General features: G+C 44.0%; 1 protein-coding gene across 5 annotated transcripts in view; it reads left to right on the top strand.

Moving 5' to 3' along the window:
* Positions 1-19020, top strand: part of LOC140359354 (homeobox protein PKNOX1-like) — a 29390-nt gene extending 10370 nt beyond the window's left edge. For all 5 annotated transcript variants that reach the window (XM_072444243.1, XM_072444242.1, XM_072444245.1 and 2 more), the window contains 9 exons: positions 4855-4982; positions 6292-6463; positions 8419-8619; positions 13687-13801; positions 13892-13989; positions 14288-14416; positions 14490-14566; positions 15980-16140; positions 16962-19020. In XM_072444243.1, coding sequence (XP_072300344.1) covers positions 4855-4982; positions 6292-6463; positions 8419-8619; positions 13687-13801; positions 13892-13989; positions 14288-14416; positions 14490-14566; positions 15980-16140; positions 16962-17134 — 1254 coding nt within the window. In that variant the 3' untranslated portion in view covers positions 17135-19020. The remainder of the gene's footprint in view (positions 1-4854; positions 4983-6291; positions 6464-8418; positions 8620-13686; positions 13802-13891; positions 13990-14287; positions 14417-14489; positions 14567-15979; positions 16141-16961) is intronic.
* The last annotated feature ends 81 nt before the right edge of the window (positions 19021-19101 follow it).

The following is a 19101-nucleotide window of genomic DNA, read 5'->3' as shown; positions in this document are numbered from 1 at the left end:
GCAATGCCATTTGGGTATGTCCAAACATTGTCCACAGGGCGAAATAGGTGGATGGTAACAGTTTAAACTGCTACTCGAGTCTAGTTTAATGCCTGTTGGCAAGTCTCAGCCCTCGGCACGACGTTGCAGCAGCACACACAGCAGCGCGGGGGAGGGACTGTGTCACTAGTAGTTCTAGTGATAAAATCGCAATATATTGATCAGAAATTAATAAATAAAAATAAGAAATGTTTTGCGAGCTGGATTAAAACGTCTGAGGGGCCAGATGCGGCCCCTGGGCCGCATGTTTGGCACCCCTGTGTTAAAGCCATACTGTGGAAGGAAAAGCTGTTGCTATAGAGACAGCAGGCGAGGAAGCATCCACCAGAAAAGTTACATTTTGCTTCTTTAATCTTTTCTTTTAAATCTTTGTTCTTCAACAATTTCCTCATTATTAAAATATTTTCATGTATTGTATGTGTCATTTGATGTAATAATGTGGTCTTCCCACGTCTACTGAAATGTTCTTTATGTCCCAGCCTGAGCATAAGAGCGCACTGCCTGGCTGCTCTTATGTAAATCTCCCACAGACACCTCTTTCTTCTGGTGCCAGGTTTGGGAGCGAGTTGTGATTCAAGAACAATCTCTGACTAATCAGAATGTTCCACCTCAGGCCTGCCTGTATTTTTAGCTCAATCTCAGCTTTGTGGACAGTTGTCACATGCTTGCAGAAGGGGCTAACCACCTTTTTATACATATTTTATTTTACGTGCCCTTTTTAGCAGAGTTTATTTTTTACTATTATTATAAATGTTTATGTTTTATCTTACCACCCAACCAAGTTCCTATTTTGTGAATTTTACGCACTGAAAATGGCAATAAATCTTTTCTGATTCCACTCATAATGTTGGCTCGGAGCAGTTGGGTCAGGTCAGGTGACAGGTGTGTGCAGGGAGAGGCATAAGGAACATCATCTTAAGCACATAAAGGCGATTCAGTCTGTCGACAAAGTCTGCAACTAATGTGAGGGTTTAGAAAAACACATTCTGGATTGTAGTGGAAATTCTTTACTAACGCTGTAGTTTAGACTCCTACAAACAAAAATGTGTGGGATTCTTGTATTAGTTTAGCTGTTTAGATTTCAAACACACTGTACCATTCCTGGGCAGGCTGAAAATGTGTTCTAAAATTGTTTCGGTCTTTGTGTTGATAATAGAACCATTTGACATGTGAATAGTGCATACTTTGAAAACTGGTCAGAAATGGTTGGTTGAAAATATCTGTGCCACACATTTACTAAAATATGACAATCACACGATTTAGGAAAAAAAAGTGGTAGCCTTTTTAATGTGGCCACTGTTGTTTTTTTTTTGCAATAGTGATTATTTTCTCTTTCAGTTGCTCAAGGCAAATAGTACATTATTCATATAAATCCATTAATCCGTTTTTTTCAAGGCACACTAGTGTGAAACCAAGGACTTCTAGGGATTGATGTCCTTTTTCAGGTTATGACTGGGGATGTTGGTCTCTTTTGTTTCGTGAAGTAAGTGCTCTCATGTGACTGATGCGCTAAAGACTTTCTTCTGTCTGTTTACTTCAAGCCTTTGGCTGTTCCTCATATGACCCCTGAAGACTAGAATGCCGTTTATTCTCCTGCCTCTCTCCTTTGTACAACGGAGTATAAGGACCAACTCAAATCGTTATTTTGACTAAGACTTTATTCTCATAAATGTATGACTTTATTCTCGTACTGCCCAGCAATTCTTTTATTTGGGTTGGCCCTTATACTCCATCTTACCTTTGGTCTTATTTATTTTATAACACAAACAAATGCAGAACAAGACCAGAGGGTAAAAAGACAAAATCTTAAAGAAATATGAGTTTTCCAAAAAATAATAAGGTTAATCAGTTGGTCCCTTCTGTCGTGGTGTCCGGCCTCCTGCTGGTGCCCGAGTCAGGACTAAACATGGACCGGCCTCCTGCTGGTGCTTCCTGAAGACGTGAGACAGGCCTCTACTCTGGCCATTTTTGTTGCCGTTATGTTGTTGCATTCTTTCCTTTTGAGGAACTTTGAATTGCCCTGTGTACAAATTGTGCTCTATATAAACTGGCGTTGCTGTGATACATTTTTACAACATAATTCTTGTGGGCTTTGTCACATCATTTTTTGAGAAATGCCAGCTGAAAGTCTTTTGGGGTTTGTCTATACAGTATTGCTCATCTACACATTCTTTGCAAAACAGCTCAAGCTCAGTCAGATTTGGTGGAAAACGTTTGTGAACAGCAGTTTTCAGATCTTGTCCCAGATTCTAGATTGGATTTAGGTCCAGGCTGAGAAATAGATTTTCAAAGTTAGGGGCCAGGGGAGCCCCCTACCTAAAAAAGTTAAGAGTCCCCCCAGCAATTTCAGGGGCCCACAAGCGCGCGGCGTCATAAGAACAAGCAAAATGTGTTGTTTTAAACCTCGTTTTTAGCATGTAAAACAATTTAAAGTACTTTTATCTTTTAATTGATATGAAGGAAGAGCACAAATACTGAATTCCTATAAACCAGAGATCACGATCTTTCAATACTGTTTAATTCAATATAATAATGTTTCTTAGATACAAAATAAATATTGTATACAGCATTTGACACAAGGAGATCTTGTGCAATATATAAAATCACAGCCTACAAAATAAACTACTAACATAATATATATAAATATAGACATTGCCCCGATGCTAACAACTCCAAAGGAGGCGGGGCCCTTGAATACTTCCACATTGACGTACAGCTTTTGTTGCAAACGACTTTAAAAAGACTGAATTGCGAGTAGAGATTGACGCCCGCCAACCTAGATAGCACTTTTGGGGCAAAATTAGACCGGGCATTTCCGAGTACAACCGAACGCAGCGGCCAATCAGATGCCTGCTTTCATCGAAATTAGATCACGGACACCGCTCGGCCAATGAGAAGCGAGAAGACTGCAAAGTGGGCATGTCTGTCAAAACGAAACTTAAGCAATGAAAATGCCCCAAATATGGCCAAATTACTAATATTTAGATACAGGGGCACGGCGGGCCCCCTCCTAATTCAAACCGCGGGCCGGCCGGAGATTTGACTGCTTACGGTCCCCGGGCCCCCGTTTATTTCGTGGCCTGAGGTCTGGACTTTGACTGGGCCGTTCTAACACATGAATATGTTTAGTTTTACACCGTTCCATTGTAGCTCAGGCTTTATGTTTAAGCTCATCCTGCTGAAGGCAAACCTTCACTCTAGTCTCAAGTCTTTTTTCAAACGCCAACAGGTTTTCTTCCTAGATTTCATCCTGTGTTTGGCTCCATCCATCCTCTCTGAGCAGCTTCCGTGTCCCCGACTAATAGTCGTCCTGATCTCTGATCAATACTCTCCTGTAAGTTTTAGTGGACGACCATGTTTTGTGCCACACTCTTTCCATTTTGTGCTCTGTGAGATGTTCAAAGCTTGGGAAATCTTCTTAAATATAACTTTATTGCCTGTCTGCTTTGTTCCTTGGACGTCATGAAGCTGTTTGCTCCTCAACATTCTCCTAAACGTCTGTAGCCTTCACAGAACAGTTACATTTATCCTGAGATTAGATTACACACACACAGATTGACTCAATATTCAATCTTTCTGCATGCATCAGGAAACGTCTGAAAGAAACTGTGCACTCGGGGGGAAAAGAGGCTCGCTGCACTTCAGCTATTTATTTTTTAAATCTGGAAATCATACTTTTCCTTCCACCTCACAATTGTGTTCCACTTTGTGTTGCTCTTTCAAAAAAAAAATGCCAATACAATTTTAAGTTTGTTGTCCTGACGGGACAAAATGTGGAAAAATTCCAGGGGTACGAACACTTTAGCCACTGTATATGTTCCCAAATCTATCCCTTTTCTCAGATGTAAATGTATACAAAATCATCTTTTTGAAGTTTTAACGAGGTTACAAGATTGTTCTTCCAATCGTTAAAAACGTAACAGATTTTTGTAAAGTAATCTTGCTATCATTGTCACAGTTACAAACTTTTTCGGTTTCTTTCAAGAGCTCCTCCAAGTCTCCTGATATCAGTCATTTATCGATCCAGTTTCTACTTTAGATACTAATGTGATGGGAGAATGATACATCAAAGTTTATGGAAAGGAATATTGTGCTTTATTTATTTAAAATACCACGACAAAGCTGCTTGCCGCTGCCTTTTGCTACCCATGTCTGAATAGAGCTCATTCACCGACATCACAAAACCACGTGATCGCATACGTTGCCGCCCCTTTTGTCCGTCCCTTGTTGCGTTCCTATGCACTGATAGAGCGTGGAAAGTGATCTCAAACGTAAATTATGGAGGCCCCAGTGCTTTCAGATTCCACAAACTCCTTGGATGAGCTATCTCGTACTCCAGACATTATTCAAGCCCACTGGTGGTTCACTAGTCCCAATTTTGAACAAAGGGTCTACGCCTAAATAAAACTTATGTTAATTCTACAGCGTTAATTATCCGGAGCTCCAGCACAGGCAGCGGTGCATGAGTCTGCATGCCCAGGGTTCGGTCACTTGCACGGGGCTGAACAGCTGTCAACTCCCTGCGCCGCGCTCACGCGTCAGCTTCCTCCGCCGCGCAAGTGAGTGACATTGTGATTATAGTAAAGCATCCGATATCGAGCCTCTTCGAGACGTGTTTTCGTCGTAAATCGAAGCAGAAAGACGGCAGTATTGAATGGACTTGTTGTGGTAAACACACACTGCAGACGGACAAGATGGCCAAAAGAGCCTGGGGGCGGTCGTGTGACATCACGTGAATGAGCTCTATAGAGCAATTGAAGGTTTACAAAGAGAAAAGAAAAGCATAATTGTCATGTCGTACTGTGCCATGTTCAGATGCAGGGCACTGTGAAGGTGGACGGTGAGCCTGAGCAGAAGTTCATGGAGGGGGCACTGTCTGAGAGCCACAGTCCCAACACAGAAGCACAGAGCCCCATGGACGCCGACAAGGCCTCCATCTACAGGTAACGGCACCAGACGAGCTCCTAACTAGCTTCAAATGCATATGAGCCAGAGCTATGCTACGACCGGGACAAAACTATTGTGCAGGGACAGAAAACCATCTACAATTCAATCTGCTCAAGTATGGGTCATCGACCAAAAAGCTGCAGAAACAGTTGATAGGAATCTGATTCTCAACTTAACATGAGAATCAGCTGTGAACTGACCCCAGGCTGGTTTGTTTGCATATTTGTTTTGAAACAATAATTTTAGCACTTTTCAAGATGCCTTTTTGCATAACATTGAGCATTGATGTCCACACGCTTACTGTCACTTACGCCTGCGGTTATTTTCTTTAGCTATTATAAGAGTATAACCTCAATTTCTGCATTCTAAGGGGCCTATGGGCCATACCGCATATACCGTCGACCACAGTGCTGAGGCACGCACAGTTACTGCTCAGGTCATTAACAGTAGTGTTCTAAAGTGAACAGGTCTGATGGGCCAGGACCACTCAAAATGTAGCTTTAGTTTACCATTCCTAACGTATGTGACAGCTTTATTGAAGCAAACATTTTGAATGATAAAGTAATGTTCCTGTGATATAAACGGCAGGATAAAAAAAAACATTTACGTTTGGGGTAACCTTGACAACCCTAAGTCCAAATAAAAGATTAAGGTGTTACTTCTGCTTTTATTACTCTTAATGTTGTCATTTATATTTATATTGTGTTATGTTGTTTCTGCCCTGACGACAGAGTGAAAGTGGCTAATAGTGCATATTAATGAACATATGCCAGAATTAGCCTGTCTCCTTTTTTAAATGGCCGTAGCTGGAGAGCCGCGGCGCGGTCAAATGTCCGCGCAATTTCAGGGACCGCGGCATTTCCCTTATAGCCCGTTATAGCCTCATGGCTAACCTTAACCCTAACCCTAACCTTAACCCAGCGCGGTCTAAAACGGCGCTAAAACGCGGTCAAATAGCGGCGCAGTTTCAGGACCCGCGGCGCGTGGCCAGCACAAAAATAACATGGCAGTTTCGGCTGCGCGCCGTGGCTCTGCAGACACTCCCTTTTTTTAAATACATTTTATTTTTTTAAGAAAAAAAAAAAAACCTTAGATGCACCACTGATCACAGCAATGGCCCATGACACATACCAAGGATAAGGCAATTCATCAGAATAATCTGAATTAAGTCGACAGTTAAATAATAGTAGTAGTATTTTGATCGTGATTATGTTGACTGTATCACATACCACAACATGACTCAAACTGTTTTGGAGTTCTTTGTGGTAGCTAAAGGCAGTCTGATCTGATACTTTTCTCCTGCAGACACCCACTGTTCCCGTTGCTGGCGCTGCTGTTTGAGAAGTGTGAACAGTCCACCATGAGCTCAGACTGCATCACGTCGGCCAGCTTCGACGTGGACATCGAGAACTTTGTGAGGAACCAGGAAAAGGAGGGCAAGCCCTTCTTCAGCGAGGACCCGGAGCTGGACAACCTGGTGAGAACTGGAGCAGCAGCAGCTACAGTATGTGGCCAACATGAGGCATTTCACACACATGCTCTAATGTAGCCCCTGACCTGAGCTCCATCAGCTGAGTGAAAGAGCTGGATATTTACCAGCTTGTAGCAAAGTAAGCCCAAAGCTAACCTAAAGTGTGTTGCTATCAAACACGACTGTAAAAGAAATTGCGATGCTTAAAGGTGCCATAACATGCTTTTTTTCACGTTTCGTAGTCTATCCTAAGTGTATAATTGATAATAATAAGGGTTGTGCAACACCCTTAACATAATAGTTAAGAAATATCACCCATACCTTGGACCCCCTCACCAACCCGGAAATGCAAACGGCTTGGTTTGATATTCGCCCCCACCCTCCGTCTCCGTGGTGACGCGTGCTTGCGCTTATGACGCGGTCTTGCACCCACCGCCCGTCAGTTTGGAGATTCGAGGAAAGGAGATAGTCTGTAATATAGCTAAAAACTGTGGGAATCAATCAAAAAAACACTCTGGGTACATATATGAAGCACAAATAGCAATGTAAGAAGGTTAAAAGCTCTGAAAAGTCGATTTTGCATGTTATGGGACCTTTAAAGACGCATATAACACTCTGGAGCAGTATTTGGTCAGTGCTTCATTAAACCAAGCCTCGCTCATGGGTTGAGTTTGCTCTCATCTGCCTCATCACAGATTCAGCAGATCCTCAGGTGTTTTCCCTGGTTCACTCTGCAGCAGATATAGTCCGAAAATGTCTCCATTGTCTTGAGTGAACAGTCAGTTGCCGTAGTAACAAGCACTCGGGTATAAACCTGGTCCCGGCTTTGTCTCAAAGAACGTCAAAAGAAGCACTTTCATCAAAAAGGTCGAGCAATCCCACTCGTGTGTTAGACTCTCCTCCTGACTGAATGTAAAAGCCTCGGACCTACATTGTTTAATTAAATCTGTTTACACAATGTTTATACTGTATACTCTACTGTAGGGCTGCAGTTATCGATTATTTTAGTAATCGAGTAATCTATAGATTTTTTCTTCGATTAATCGATGAATCGGTTAATTTTTTTGTACATTCCGTAAACCATTTAAAAGCATATTAAATAGTTTTTTTAAATAAACATTATAGTTCATTGTAATTTAACAAATTGAGTTTCTGCCTAAAAAAACACATTTTATTCTTAATTTCACATAAGTTTGTCCCAAAAACAGAAACATTTCTCTTCAGTCCAAAGTGTTCTGTTTGTATATAAAGAATATATATAATGGGCTAATTAACTTGTCACCAGACTGTTTGTAAACAGTTACAGTATGAATTCATTTGCGTTTCTGTCACACAACTTAAAATAAGGTCCCACATTGTGTGTGGGACCAGTGATGCTGGTTTTTTGAGCGTTGGCTCTATATTTTGCATTTTGTCACTTTACGGCGTTGGCTCCGTGTCATCGCGGACTTTCTGTTTCACATCAGATTATTATAATGGTCGCGGCCCTCCTGCTGTTTCCATGGATGCAGTGAACAATAAAACATATCTATATCACAATTCAATATAAATCACAAGACAAAATAAAAGCATAAATAGTTACATTAAGATGTAATTTAAATGAAAGAATTGTAGATAAAATGCCTTCACTCAAAGGCACAGCTGAACAGACCAGTATTAGCCTAGATTTAAACACTGCCAGCGCAGAAGCCTGTCTCACAACCTCAGGGAGACTTCTTAAGAAAACATTAGTTATGTTTCTGCCTCTGGACCCAGAACCTGAACATGGAGACACACTCTGACATTCGATGTCGAGAGGAGCCCAACCAGGGGAGTATGACTGCATTGTCTCTGTGAAACCAAGAACTGTTCCGACTGTTTCTAAAGTGAACCAGTCAGAATGTGGTTTCAATGTCTTTCCCATCACCCCTTGTTTGTAACCTCGCTGCTCCCCTTGACCACCCCGTTGTGCTGATGTGCAGATGGTGAAGGCGATCCAGGTGCTGAGGATCCACCTGCTGGAGCTGGAGAAGGTCAGCGATCTGTGCAAGGACTTCTGCAGCCGCTACATCGCCTGTCTGAAGACTAAGATGAACAGTGAGACGCTGCTGAGTGGAGATCCCGGCAGCCCCTACTCCCCAGTACCCGGCCAGGCCCAGGGCTTCTCCCCCATCAAGACCCCGGTACGCCTCAGGGTCTGCAGGCACGCACAGAAACACACACAGAAAAACACACACACACACACACACACCCACACTGGTTTTTGAAGTCTAAGAGTAATCAGATTACTACAGTACTCTTGATTACTTAATTTCAAAGTAATCAGATATTCATTACTTTCATTAAAAAGTGAAATATCTCAATGATGAAAACGCTGACATCAAATCAAATCAAATCAATTTATTTTTGTAAGGCCCAAAATCACAACAACAGTTGCCTCTGAGGGCCACAGGGAGAAATGAATCAACAATGTCTGTGGTGGCGATGGAGTCAGACAATGTCTGTGGTGGCGATGAAGTCAGACAATGTCTGTGGTGGCGAGGGACGATGTCCCAGGGTCCTCTGTCCTTAGACTCTCCTTCTCGGCCAGGAAAAACTACAAAAAAAACCTCTTTGGGAAAAAAGCGTAGAAACCTGGAGGAGTTCCAGTGAAGGAGAGATCCGACTCTCACAGACGGACAGACGGACACGAGGAGACTGGAGCTGGACCCACTCTTCAGGCAGAAGAGGGACCGTCTGAGTCGAGCTGGACCCACTCTTCAGGCAGATGAGGGACCGTCTGAGTCGAGCTGGACCCACTCTTCAGGCAGAAGAGGGACCGTCTGAGTCGAGCTGGACCCACTCTTCAGGCAGAAGAGGGACCGTCTGAGTCGAGCTGGACCCACTCTTCAGGCAGAAGAGGGACCGTCGGAGGCGAGCTGGACCCACTCTTCAGGCAGATGAGGGACCGTCGGAGGCGAGCTGGACCCACTCTTCAGGCAGAAGAGGGACCGACTGAGGCGAACTGGAGCCACTCTTCAGGCAGATGAGGGACCGTCCACACAGGGCAGGGACCACTTCACCAGGGGAGGGGCATCTGGGTCCACAGGTCCTCAGGAGTGAGAGAAAGAAAAGAAGGCGGTGAACAGTTTGCAAGTGGAATCAAAAAATAAATATTGTTTGATAGCATAAGTAGTCAGAAGAAGAAGAGGATAGTGCTCAAGCTGTCATACTTCCCCCAGCATAGTTACTCCTAGGGCAGCGTAGCTGAAGCTGTGGGTTTATCTTTCTGTTCCTAACTACTCTGACCATAAGCGATTTCGAAGAGGAACGTTTTAAGCCTGGACTTAAATGAAGAGACTGTGTCAGCATATTTAACATGGGTCGGGAGCTGATTCCATAACACAGGAGCTTGGTAGCTAAACGCTCTACCTCCTACAGTACTTTTAGAGACTCTTGGCACCACCAGAAGGCCAGCATTCTGAGAGCGAAGAGCTCTGTTTGGATGATATGGTTCTATAGCATCTTTGAGGTAGGATGGGGCCATGTCATTTATGGCTTTGTAGGTCAAGAGTAGAATTTTGAATTTGATTCTGGACTCGACGGGGAGCCAGTGAAGAGACTTCAGCACTGGCGTAATGTGCTCTCTTCTTTTTGTTCCTGTTAGTAATCTTGCTGCTGCATTTTGAACCAGTTGAAAGCTTTTTATGGAGCTTTTAGGACACGCTGCAAGCAGGGAGTTACAGTAGTCTAATCTAGTCGTTACAAATGCATGGATAAGTTTTTCGGCATCACTTTTAGGCAGGATTCTTCTGATTTTGGCGATGTTGCGCAAATGGAAATAGGCTGTTTTACAAGCTTGATTTATATGAGCTTTAAATGAGAGCTCCTGGTCAAATAAGACTCCAAGGTTTCTTACAGTAGAACTGGAGGCTACACTGACATTGTCCAGTGTGACTATCTGCTCAGATAGAGCGTCTCGTAGATGCTTAGGGCCAAGCACAATGACCTCGGTTTTGTCAGGGTTAAGAAGCAGGTAGTTTAGTGTCATCCAGGTTTTTATCTCCTTCACACAAGTACTAAGTCTGTCTACTTGATCGCTCTGATCAGGTTTCATTGATAAATACAGCTGAGTGTCGTCTGCATAGCAGTGGAAGTTAATGTCATGCTTTCTGATAATGTTGCCTAATGGCAGCATATAAAGAGTAAACAGAATTGGACCGAGTACCGAACCCTGTGGCACACCGTAAATTACTTTAGAGCTTGGTGAGGAGCTCTGGTTTACATTAACAAATTGGAACCTATCAGATAGATAGGATTTAAACCAGCTGAGGGCTGTTCCTCCAACACCTACATCACATTCTAACCTCTGCAGTAGAATGTTGTGGTCGATGGTGTCAAACGCTGCGCTGAGGTCCAACAGAACCAGGATTGAGACCAGTCCATCGTCAGCGGCTAATAACAAATCATTTGTGACTTTAACTAGTGCAGTTTCAGTGCTGTGGTGGGCTCTGAACCCTGACTGGAAAACTTCAAATAAGTTATTGTCCTGCAGGTGGCGACAAAGCTCTTTCCCCCTATTAAAAGCTTGCTATAATGAAATCTCGAGCTCAGTGTCTCTTTCAGCTGCTTCACGTCTGAATCACTGTTTCTGTTTTATTGCAGACATTGGCTTTATAAGGCATTATTATGACAGTTGTGCTCAGCTGTGCACATTGACGTTGTGTGTATTAGAAACACAAGTGAGTTCAGATGTGATACACAAAATGAGCAGACTCGGATCCCACTGGGCCGGAACAGGCCAAAGTGTGGACCTGTTTCATCCTAATGTTTGGAGCAAATATGAATCCAATCACTCTAGTAAAGGAAGAGAAACAATCCTCTTGTTTCTGTGACCGCGCTGCACTGACTGGAGTTTGCTCCTTTAAACATTTCTGCAGTGAAAAAACTGTTTGTCAACAATGTTTCTTTCCTTGGCTTGAACAGTGTGAAACTCTATTTCTCCACCTCTCCCACAGCAGAGTCAAGGCCACTGAATGTGTTTTGGTTCCCAGCCTGGAGCTGAACGCTGACGTCATTAAGATGCAGCTCATTTTATATTTACATGGATAAAAGATATCTTTTTGGTCAGAGCAAATAAGGCATAGTTACTATGGCTAATAGCCATAATTTTAATTACTCAAAAATCGAACGTGTTATGTTTGATTATTACGTTATTAGAAAAGTAATCTGATTAATTATTGCCCAGCACTGGTAAACGGATACGAGCCTAAAATCATCCAGATTTTTTTCTCATATTGAACAATCATGGTTTTCTATTAAAAAAATCTCTGTTTAAAAAACAATAAAATGGTTTTCAAATATTATCTGACCCTAAACAATACAGACTTTAATCATTGCCATTTACTCCCCAAAGTTAGTCACATTTATTCATCCAAAGAGATAAATAATACAGACAGTACACACTTGAATTTAAATGTTTATTTTATTGCTCTCCAACCTGGGAGCAGGACGAAGGACACATAACTTGGGTGTCTGTGTGTCTGTGTGTCTCCAAGAGCTGAATGAATGACCAAAAACCTTGGCTGGGACATATCATATTGTTCATGTTTGTTATTTGCTTTTTGGGGCAAAAGGAAATTTGGAATATTGTGCCTTCACTACTGCTGAGTTTCCTTGCAGTTACAAAGTAAAACAGGCAAGTATGGAGGCTCTGCACAGATTGAAACACATGAGACAGCAGACGCAGCGCTGCAGTCGACTAAATACATGCCCTGTCCATCTATTAGTCGACTAAAAGGCTATTAAAACAAGGAAATCTATTACATAATTACCGGTACACAATATTTATACAGAACACAACTACTAAACAGTGTATCTATCGGTAGAAAGGCCGATTAAACTCGCACTTCATTCCTAAATCTTACAAAAACTCACTATATGCTTTCTCCTTTCTGCTGCTGTGACTATAAATCGTTTTTAAAATCCCATAAAAATAATAAACTCTTAATAAATGGCTTGGTCGATCAAAGGACGAAAGGTCTACTACAGCTTTAATAAGGCGTGAAGAGTGGAAGCAGAACACACAACTATTCCTTAAATATCCTTCAAAATGTAAAAAAAAAAGTTCCATCCATCCATCCATCTTCTGCCGCTTTATCCGGGGCCGGGTCGCGGGGGCAGCAGTCTGAGCAGGGACTCCCAGACTTCCTTCTCCCCAGACACTTCCTCTAACTCCTCCGGGGGGATCCCGAGGCGTTCCCAGGCCAGCCGAGAGACATAGTCTCTCCAGCGTGTCCTGGGTCTTCCCCGGGGCCTCTTCCCGGTGGGACATGCCTGAAACACCTCCCGAGGGAGGCGCCCAGGAGGCATCCGGAACAGATGCCCGAGCCACCTCAGCTGGCTCCTCTCGACGTGGAGGAGCAGCGGCTCTACTCCGAGCTCCCCCCGTGTGGCCGAGCTCCTCACCTTATCTCTAAGGGAGCGCCCAGCCACCCGGCGGAGGAAACTCATTTCGACCGCTTGTATCCGCGATCTTGTTCTTTCGGTCACTACCCAAAGCTCATGACCATAGGTGAGGGTAGGAACGTAGACCGACCGGTAAATAGAGAGCTTTGCCTTTCGGCTCAGCTCCCTCTTCACCACAACGGTCCGATGCAGCGACTGCATCACTGCAGCCGCTGCACCGATCCGCCTGTCGATCTCACGCTCCATCCTTCCCTCACTCGTGAACAAGACCCCGAGATACTTGAACTCCTCCACTTGGGGCAAGGACACCCCACCCACCTGGAGAGGGCAAGCCACCTTTTTCCGGTCGAGAACCATGGCCTCGGATTTGGAGGTGCTGATTCTCATCCCAGCCGCTTCACACTCGGCTGCAAACCGTCCCAGTGCATGTTGCAGGTCCGGGTTTGATGGAGCCATCAGGACAACATCGTCTGCAAACAGCAGAGATGAGATCCTGTGGTCCCCAAACCGGACCCCCTCCGACCCCTGACTGCGCCTAGAAATTCTGTCCATAAAAATTATGAACAGAAAAAAAAAAGTTATTAATTAAAAGTATTTCATTGCCAGGGTTCAAATTTGGTCTCGAGCCAATTATATTGTTTTTTTCGTTTATGACACATTTAAGGCCATAGTCATGATTACATTTATTACACTAAGTAAATAAACAGTAAACAAAACTGATATGATTAAGTTAACCCTTCGAAGGAATTTGTAATTAAATGTTGCATGCAAAAATAGTGGTCTTATTGTGTGTTGTCCCTTAGACATCCAACTCTCTGGGGGCCCTCAGTCCTCAGGGCCAGATCATGGTCCCAGCCTCGGCCCTGCAGCAGGGCAACGTCACCGTCACAGCCGTCAACCCCGCTCAGGTGGTGGCAGGTAATCCTCTGAGCTCCAGTCTGTGTGTGCGGGAGCAGGAGCATTGTCTCTGATCTGTGTTTCTGTTTGTGTGCGTGTGCGCGTGCGCAGGAGGCACCGTGTACCAGCCCGTCACTGTGGTCACTCCTCAGGGCCAGGTCGTCACACAGGCCCTGTCACCTGGAACCATACGCGTCCAAAACAATCAGGTACGCAACATATGGTTAGGTTACAACGTATTCAGCATTCAAAACTATGTATTTGGCACATAAAACTCCCACTCTGGAAATGATCGATGGATACTTTTGGAGGGTTCTTTTATTAATGGTAAAGAGAGCCATCACAAGGACATGGACACATTCTGTAAATAATTCTACCTCTTTAGTTATTGTCTTTTCATGCTTTTGTGTTTCGCTTTTTCTCGTTTCTATAAAAATTGTAATTAAAAATGTGACATTCTGAGCTGTGAATGTGCTTTGTATTCATGAACGAAACACTGATTTGTAGCTCCAGCTGCAGTTTCATCCGGACATGAACCTGTTCAATCACGACGACAGCTCCTCAAAGAACAAACGCGGCGTCCTGCCCAAACACGCCACAAACGTCATGCGCTCATGGCTCTTCCAGCACATCGGAGTGAGTGTCCCGCCTGCTCTTCTCTTTCCTGTGTTTTTACATGTGACCCTGAGCGAGTGTGGTGTGTTTGTAGCACCCGTACCCCACAGAAGACGAGAAGAAGCAGATCGCCTCACAGACCAACCTCACGCTGCTGCAGGTCAACAACTGGTGAGACTGAGCTTCTGTCCCGGGCGATGGTGGAAGAAGTACTCAAGTAAAAGTAACACCGAAAGAATCCACTCCCGTAAAAGTATTAAAGTACCCCTTTTAAAATTCACGTTTGCAGTCAAAACAAAAGTATTTAACAGACAGAAATATCAGTGAACAAAATTTACTGCTCTTGATAAAGAATTGTGCTGAGTTTTGATAATCAGAAGTAGGACTGGTCAATAAATCAAATGGGTCTTAATAATCGACAATGTGAAAAATGTCTAAATTGTTAATCGCTGTTTGCAGCCGTCCACACAGAGTGGACAAGTTTAGCGTCTTTTCACCCGTCTCCCTCACGGCTATTTTCAAAGAAAACGCCAACTAAAGCCGAGCGCCGATTTAGAGCGCCTCTGCCAAGACAACTCGTGGCTCTAATTAAGTGACAGAGGCTTAATGTAGTTTAATCTGTAAAAGTTATGAGTTGTTCTGTAAAAGTTATGAGTTGTTCTGAGGGACATTACAGCGGGACACATTACAGCGGGACACTTTAGAGCGGGACACCTTTTTAGAGCGGGACATTACAGGCTTTAGAAGATTATCAGAAAGATAAAAACTTGCTTTAGGATGAAAATAATTCAAACAGATGAAATCCCATGGCACAACATCTACTAAGACATCTCCAACTCTGACCTGGTTCTTTAGACGTGTTTTTCTTTTTTTGGTAAAAAGTCTAACTTAGGACACAAAGTGGACATTATTCCAAGGCTCACCTGACAATACCAGTCACTGCTGACTCTGATTAAGATCATAATCCTCCAGAGAGTGCGTCCACATTGCCCAGCTCTAATCAGAAGAGACTGAACCTGGGTACTGTAGGGCAGTAGAAGTACAGATACTGCGCTCAGATGTAGTGAAGTAAAAGTGTAAAGTCTTCAGTAAAATGTACTTCAGGACAAACGTACTGCTTTGTCTCAGTGTAAACATGGCAGCCACAGTCTGGATAAAGCGGCTGCTCAGAGCGGCTCTGACCACACAGTGCACAGTGACCTTAAAAGCACTTCCTCTGCAGCAGGGAACACCTCTGTGACACTCAGACCATCAAACATCTCAGTGCTTTTACCAAGGAACATGTGTACAGCACTGGGCGAAGTGAGCATGTGTGTGCATTATGGACAAAGTTCTTTGATCAGCTGATCGTGTCGCTCATGGTGCTTGGTCTGGGGAGAATAGGGAGATGAGCATGACGCAACAACTGACCCGAATGTGACGTAAACAGAATGAAATATAGTACCACACACATACAGTACTTTTAATTTTGTACTTGGTTACTTTCCACCGCTGCCTGGACACCGGCCTCTGCGCACGTAACCCTTACCGTGGGGCTTTTACTAAACAGTAATACTAATGCACTAATAAGTTTGACCGCTGCAGGTTCATAAACGCTCGGAGGCGGATCTTGCAGCCCATGTTGGACGCCAGCTCATCTGAGACGCCCAAAACCAAGAAGAAGACTCCCCAGAACAGACCGCTGCAGCGCTTCTGGCCCGACTCCATCGCAGGAGGCCCCACGCAGCAGGTCACCATGCCCGACGGTACGCACACAAACGCACACAAACACACTCATTTACACGCACCTACGCACACCAAAGCCACGTTTGAACTGTTTCACTTTGGAGCGGATTAATACGGTCCAAAAGTGTCTCCATTTGCTTAAGTACCCCTGTTAAGCCAAAATCCAAAGTGGTCTGGCTCACTACAGCTCCAATGATAAGATAGAACACAGACTCTGAAAACAAGCCATCAAATAGGACACATCTGAACACTCTAGGACACGCTTGACTCTCTTGGACCCTCTAGAACCCTCTAGGACCGTCTTGGACTCTGTAGGACACTACGGCACACTAGGACACTGTAGGGCACACTAGGACACTGTAGGGCACACTAGGACACTGTAGGGCACACTAGGACACTGTAGGGCACACTAGGACACTGTAGGGCACACTAGGACACTGTAGGGGACACTAAGACACTGTAGGGGACACTAGGACACTGTAGGGGACACTGTAGGGCACACCAGGAGTCTCTAGGACTCTGACATTGAAGTGTTCTAAAGTGAACAGCAAAGTGAACAGCACTGGGGGAGAAGGGCCAGTCCACATGTGGCTTCTTACCTGGAGTCACGTAGTGTCTACAGCAAACACAAAAGGCAATTATTGTAAATAAATATTTATTTTAAGCAAACTTATTAAAATAATACATTTAAGTATAGACACTGGGCAACACATTTACAGTTTCAAAAAGTCTGACGCTTCTGCTACGCCACGGGCCTTAAAACAAATATAAATAATACATTAAAGTGCAAACTCCTGTGGACTTGTGAGTGACTTTGTTGTGTCCTGACTTGACTTTGCAGGCACCATGGTGACCATGAGCATGGAGGGCCTCCAGAGCCTGACGTCAGACGGGGCCACGCTGGCTGTGAGGGAGGTGATGCTGGGGGGCCACAGTGAGGATGAGTCAGGGGACAGTGACGAAGACGACGATGACATGTCTGGGCTGGGTCTGGACCAGGACCCTCTGCAGTAGACCCCTGTTCAGACCCCTGTTCAGACCCTGGGTCACGTGTGCACGTGGCGCTGGGACAGAGGGCACACATAAACTCCTGTGGTCTGCTATAGCCATGGCCTCTGCAGTTACAGAATCATTTGGAACGTTTTCTTAAGTGAAGCTTCTGCTTTAGGAGCATTCTTCATGTAAAACCTGCGGAGGTACAGAACTGTGCTAATGTCAGTTCTGTAGGTCAGCTCCAGCTTTTGTCCGTTTAGATTTCACACAGCTCTGCTGTGGAGCACAATTACCAATGAAAAGTTTATCCTTATCTTGAAGACATTTGATTTGACCAAGATATTTTCCAGTGCTATGGCGGCACACCCACTAACCCTTACCTAAAGTTAGGTATTTGAGATGTGGTGTATCATGTCTGAGCGGTGCACTACACTGGGCTCTGGGTCTGAATGGGGCCGCTCCTCAGCAGTGGTTTACAGAGCACAAAGGACAGCCTCTGACGTCACCATTTCAGAAGCCTTTTTTAAGTATTTAGTTGATGTAGACGAGTGCACTTTTTGTATATTTAAGCTGAAAAGAAGAAGCAGGAGTAGTGTTGAGAACACGAGCTCCGCTCTGACCCTGGCTGGCTCGCTCTGGCCTCTGCTGTCCGCTCGCCGCCTGTCCGTCGTCTCATTTTGGATGCCAACACTTTAAGTGGTTTGTCCTCACTTTTGCATGCTTGTGTTTGAGTAGATGTGCGCACTCCTGTGACTGACTCCACCCAGCAAAACAGTGGAGAGATGCTTATTTTTATATACCAACATGACTAGTGTTTCATTTTGTGTTCTGTTTTGTAAGGAATATTTATGTACAGATTGATAATTAAAACTAGTGACCCTGTTTTCCAGGGTTTGTGAAGTTTTCTAAAACAGAAATTTGAATGCTAATGCAAATGGTTATTTAAATTGGTTTTAATCTTCAAGTCTAATGCAAGGCCTTATTCTATGGTTTGTTTTATAGAAGAAAAAAAAAATGTTGCCAGGAAAGAAAGCACAAAGAAAGGTGAATGGTCAAAGACACTAACTGGCTCAGGCTGGTCAGAGCGGTCGAGTCTGTTTGGTGGGTGTCCAGTCGCTGTTATCTGCAGGAGAAAAGGCCATAAATAAGCCATAAATACTATGAGCTTTTATTCATGTTACAATAATTCTTTTTAAAAAAAAATAAAAATAAAAAAAACAACGTGGAATATTTGTTCTCTGCTGTGGACAATATATTTCTTACGTCATTGCAGCCTTTACGATTTGAAGTGTAAAAGTAGAATTACTTCAAACTGGTCATTTTTAAATCCCTTTTTTACATAATGCTTTATGGTGGCTTATTCCTGCAGATGGCATTGAAACCTGGACAAACACAACATTTCTCAGCGTTTCTACCGCTTGGGCCGCTTTTCACGTGTATTGTTACTTCCACATCTGTGCATATTCCGCCTCGTCTTCTCCTCCTTCGTCACTGGACCATAGCAGGTGCTCCCTCCAGACGCACAACCCACTCTGCTGGTTTCAATCATCTCCTCACAACGGCGCCCCCAACAGGACCGTTTCTGCTGCACGCTGTTGTGTTTCTTCCAACTCAATCACACTACACGATGAACTTTTGCAAATAGTCTTTTTACTGCACAAACGGCGCCTCCCAGTGGTGGAACGTATACGTACACGGTCTGGATTTTTGCAGTAAAGGCGTTTCTATCTCCTGTAAAGTTGACTTGAACGGTGGATGCGGCGCCCCCTACTGGTTTCAGGGGTGTTTGGACTTGACGCACTCGAAATCCACACACTTGTCTTGCTTTTTAAAAAGAGTTGTTCACTTTTCTCTTGTCTGTTTTGCCTTAGAGCTTTCTATTTTGGAATAAACTATGCCTAACTCGGGGTTCTTCTCCTCAGTGCCATTCCTTCTTTGTAAAATCAGGTTTTAGGCACAGTTTGTTTGGATTTGCAGTCCTCTGCCCG

This window comes from Eucyclogobius newberryi, unplaced genomic scaffold (genome assembly GCF_026437365.1).
Source record: "Eucyclogobius newberryi isolate DKJ021-1_F unplaced genomic scaffold, fEucNew1.0.hap1 SCAF_14, whole genome shotgun sequence".
Lineage (NCBI taxonomy): Eukaryota > Metazoa > Chordata > Actinopteri > Gobiiformes > Gobiidae > Eucyclogobius > Eucyclogobius newberryi.
The sequence above is the reverse complement of the archived record's forward strand: the minus strand, read 5'-3'. Positions and strand labels throughout refer to the sequence as shown.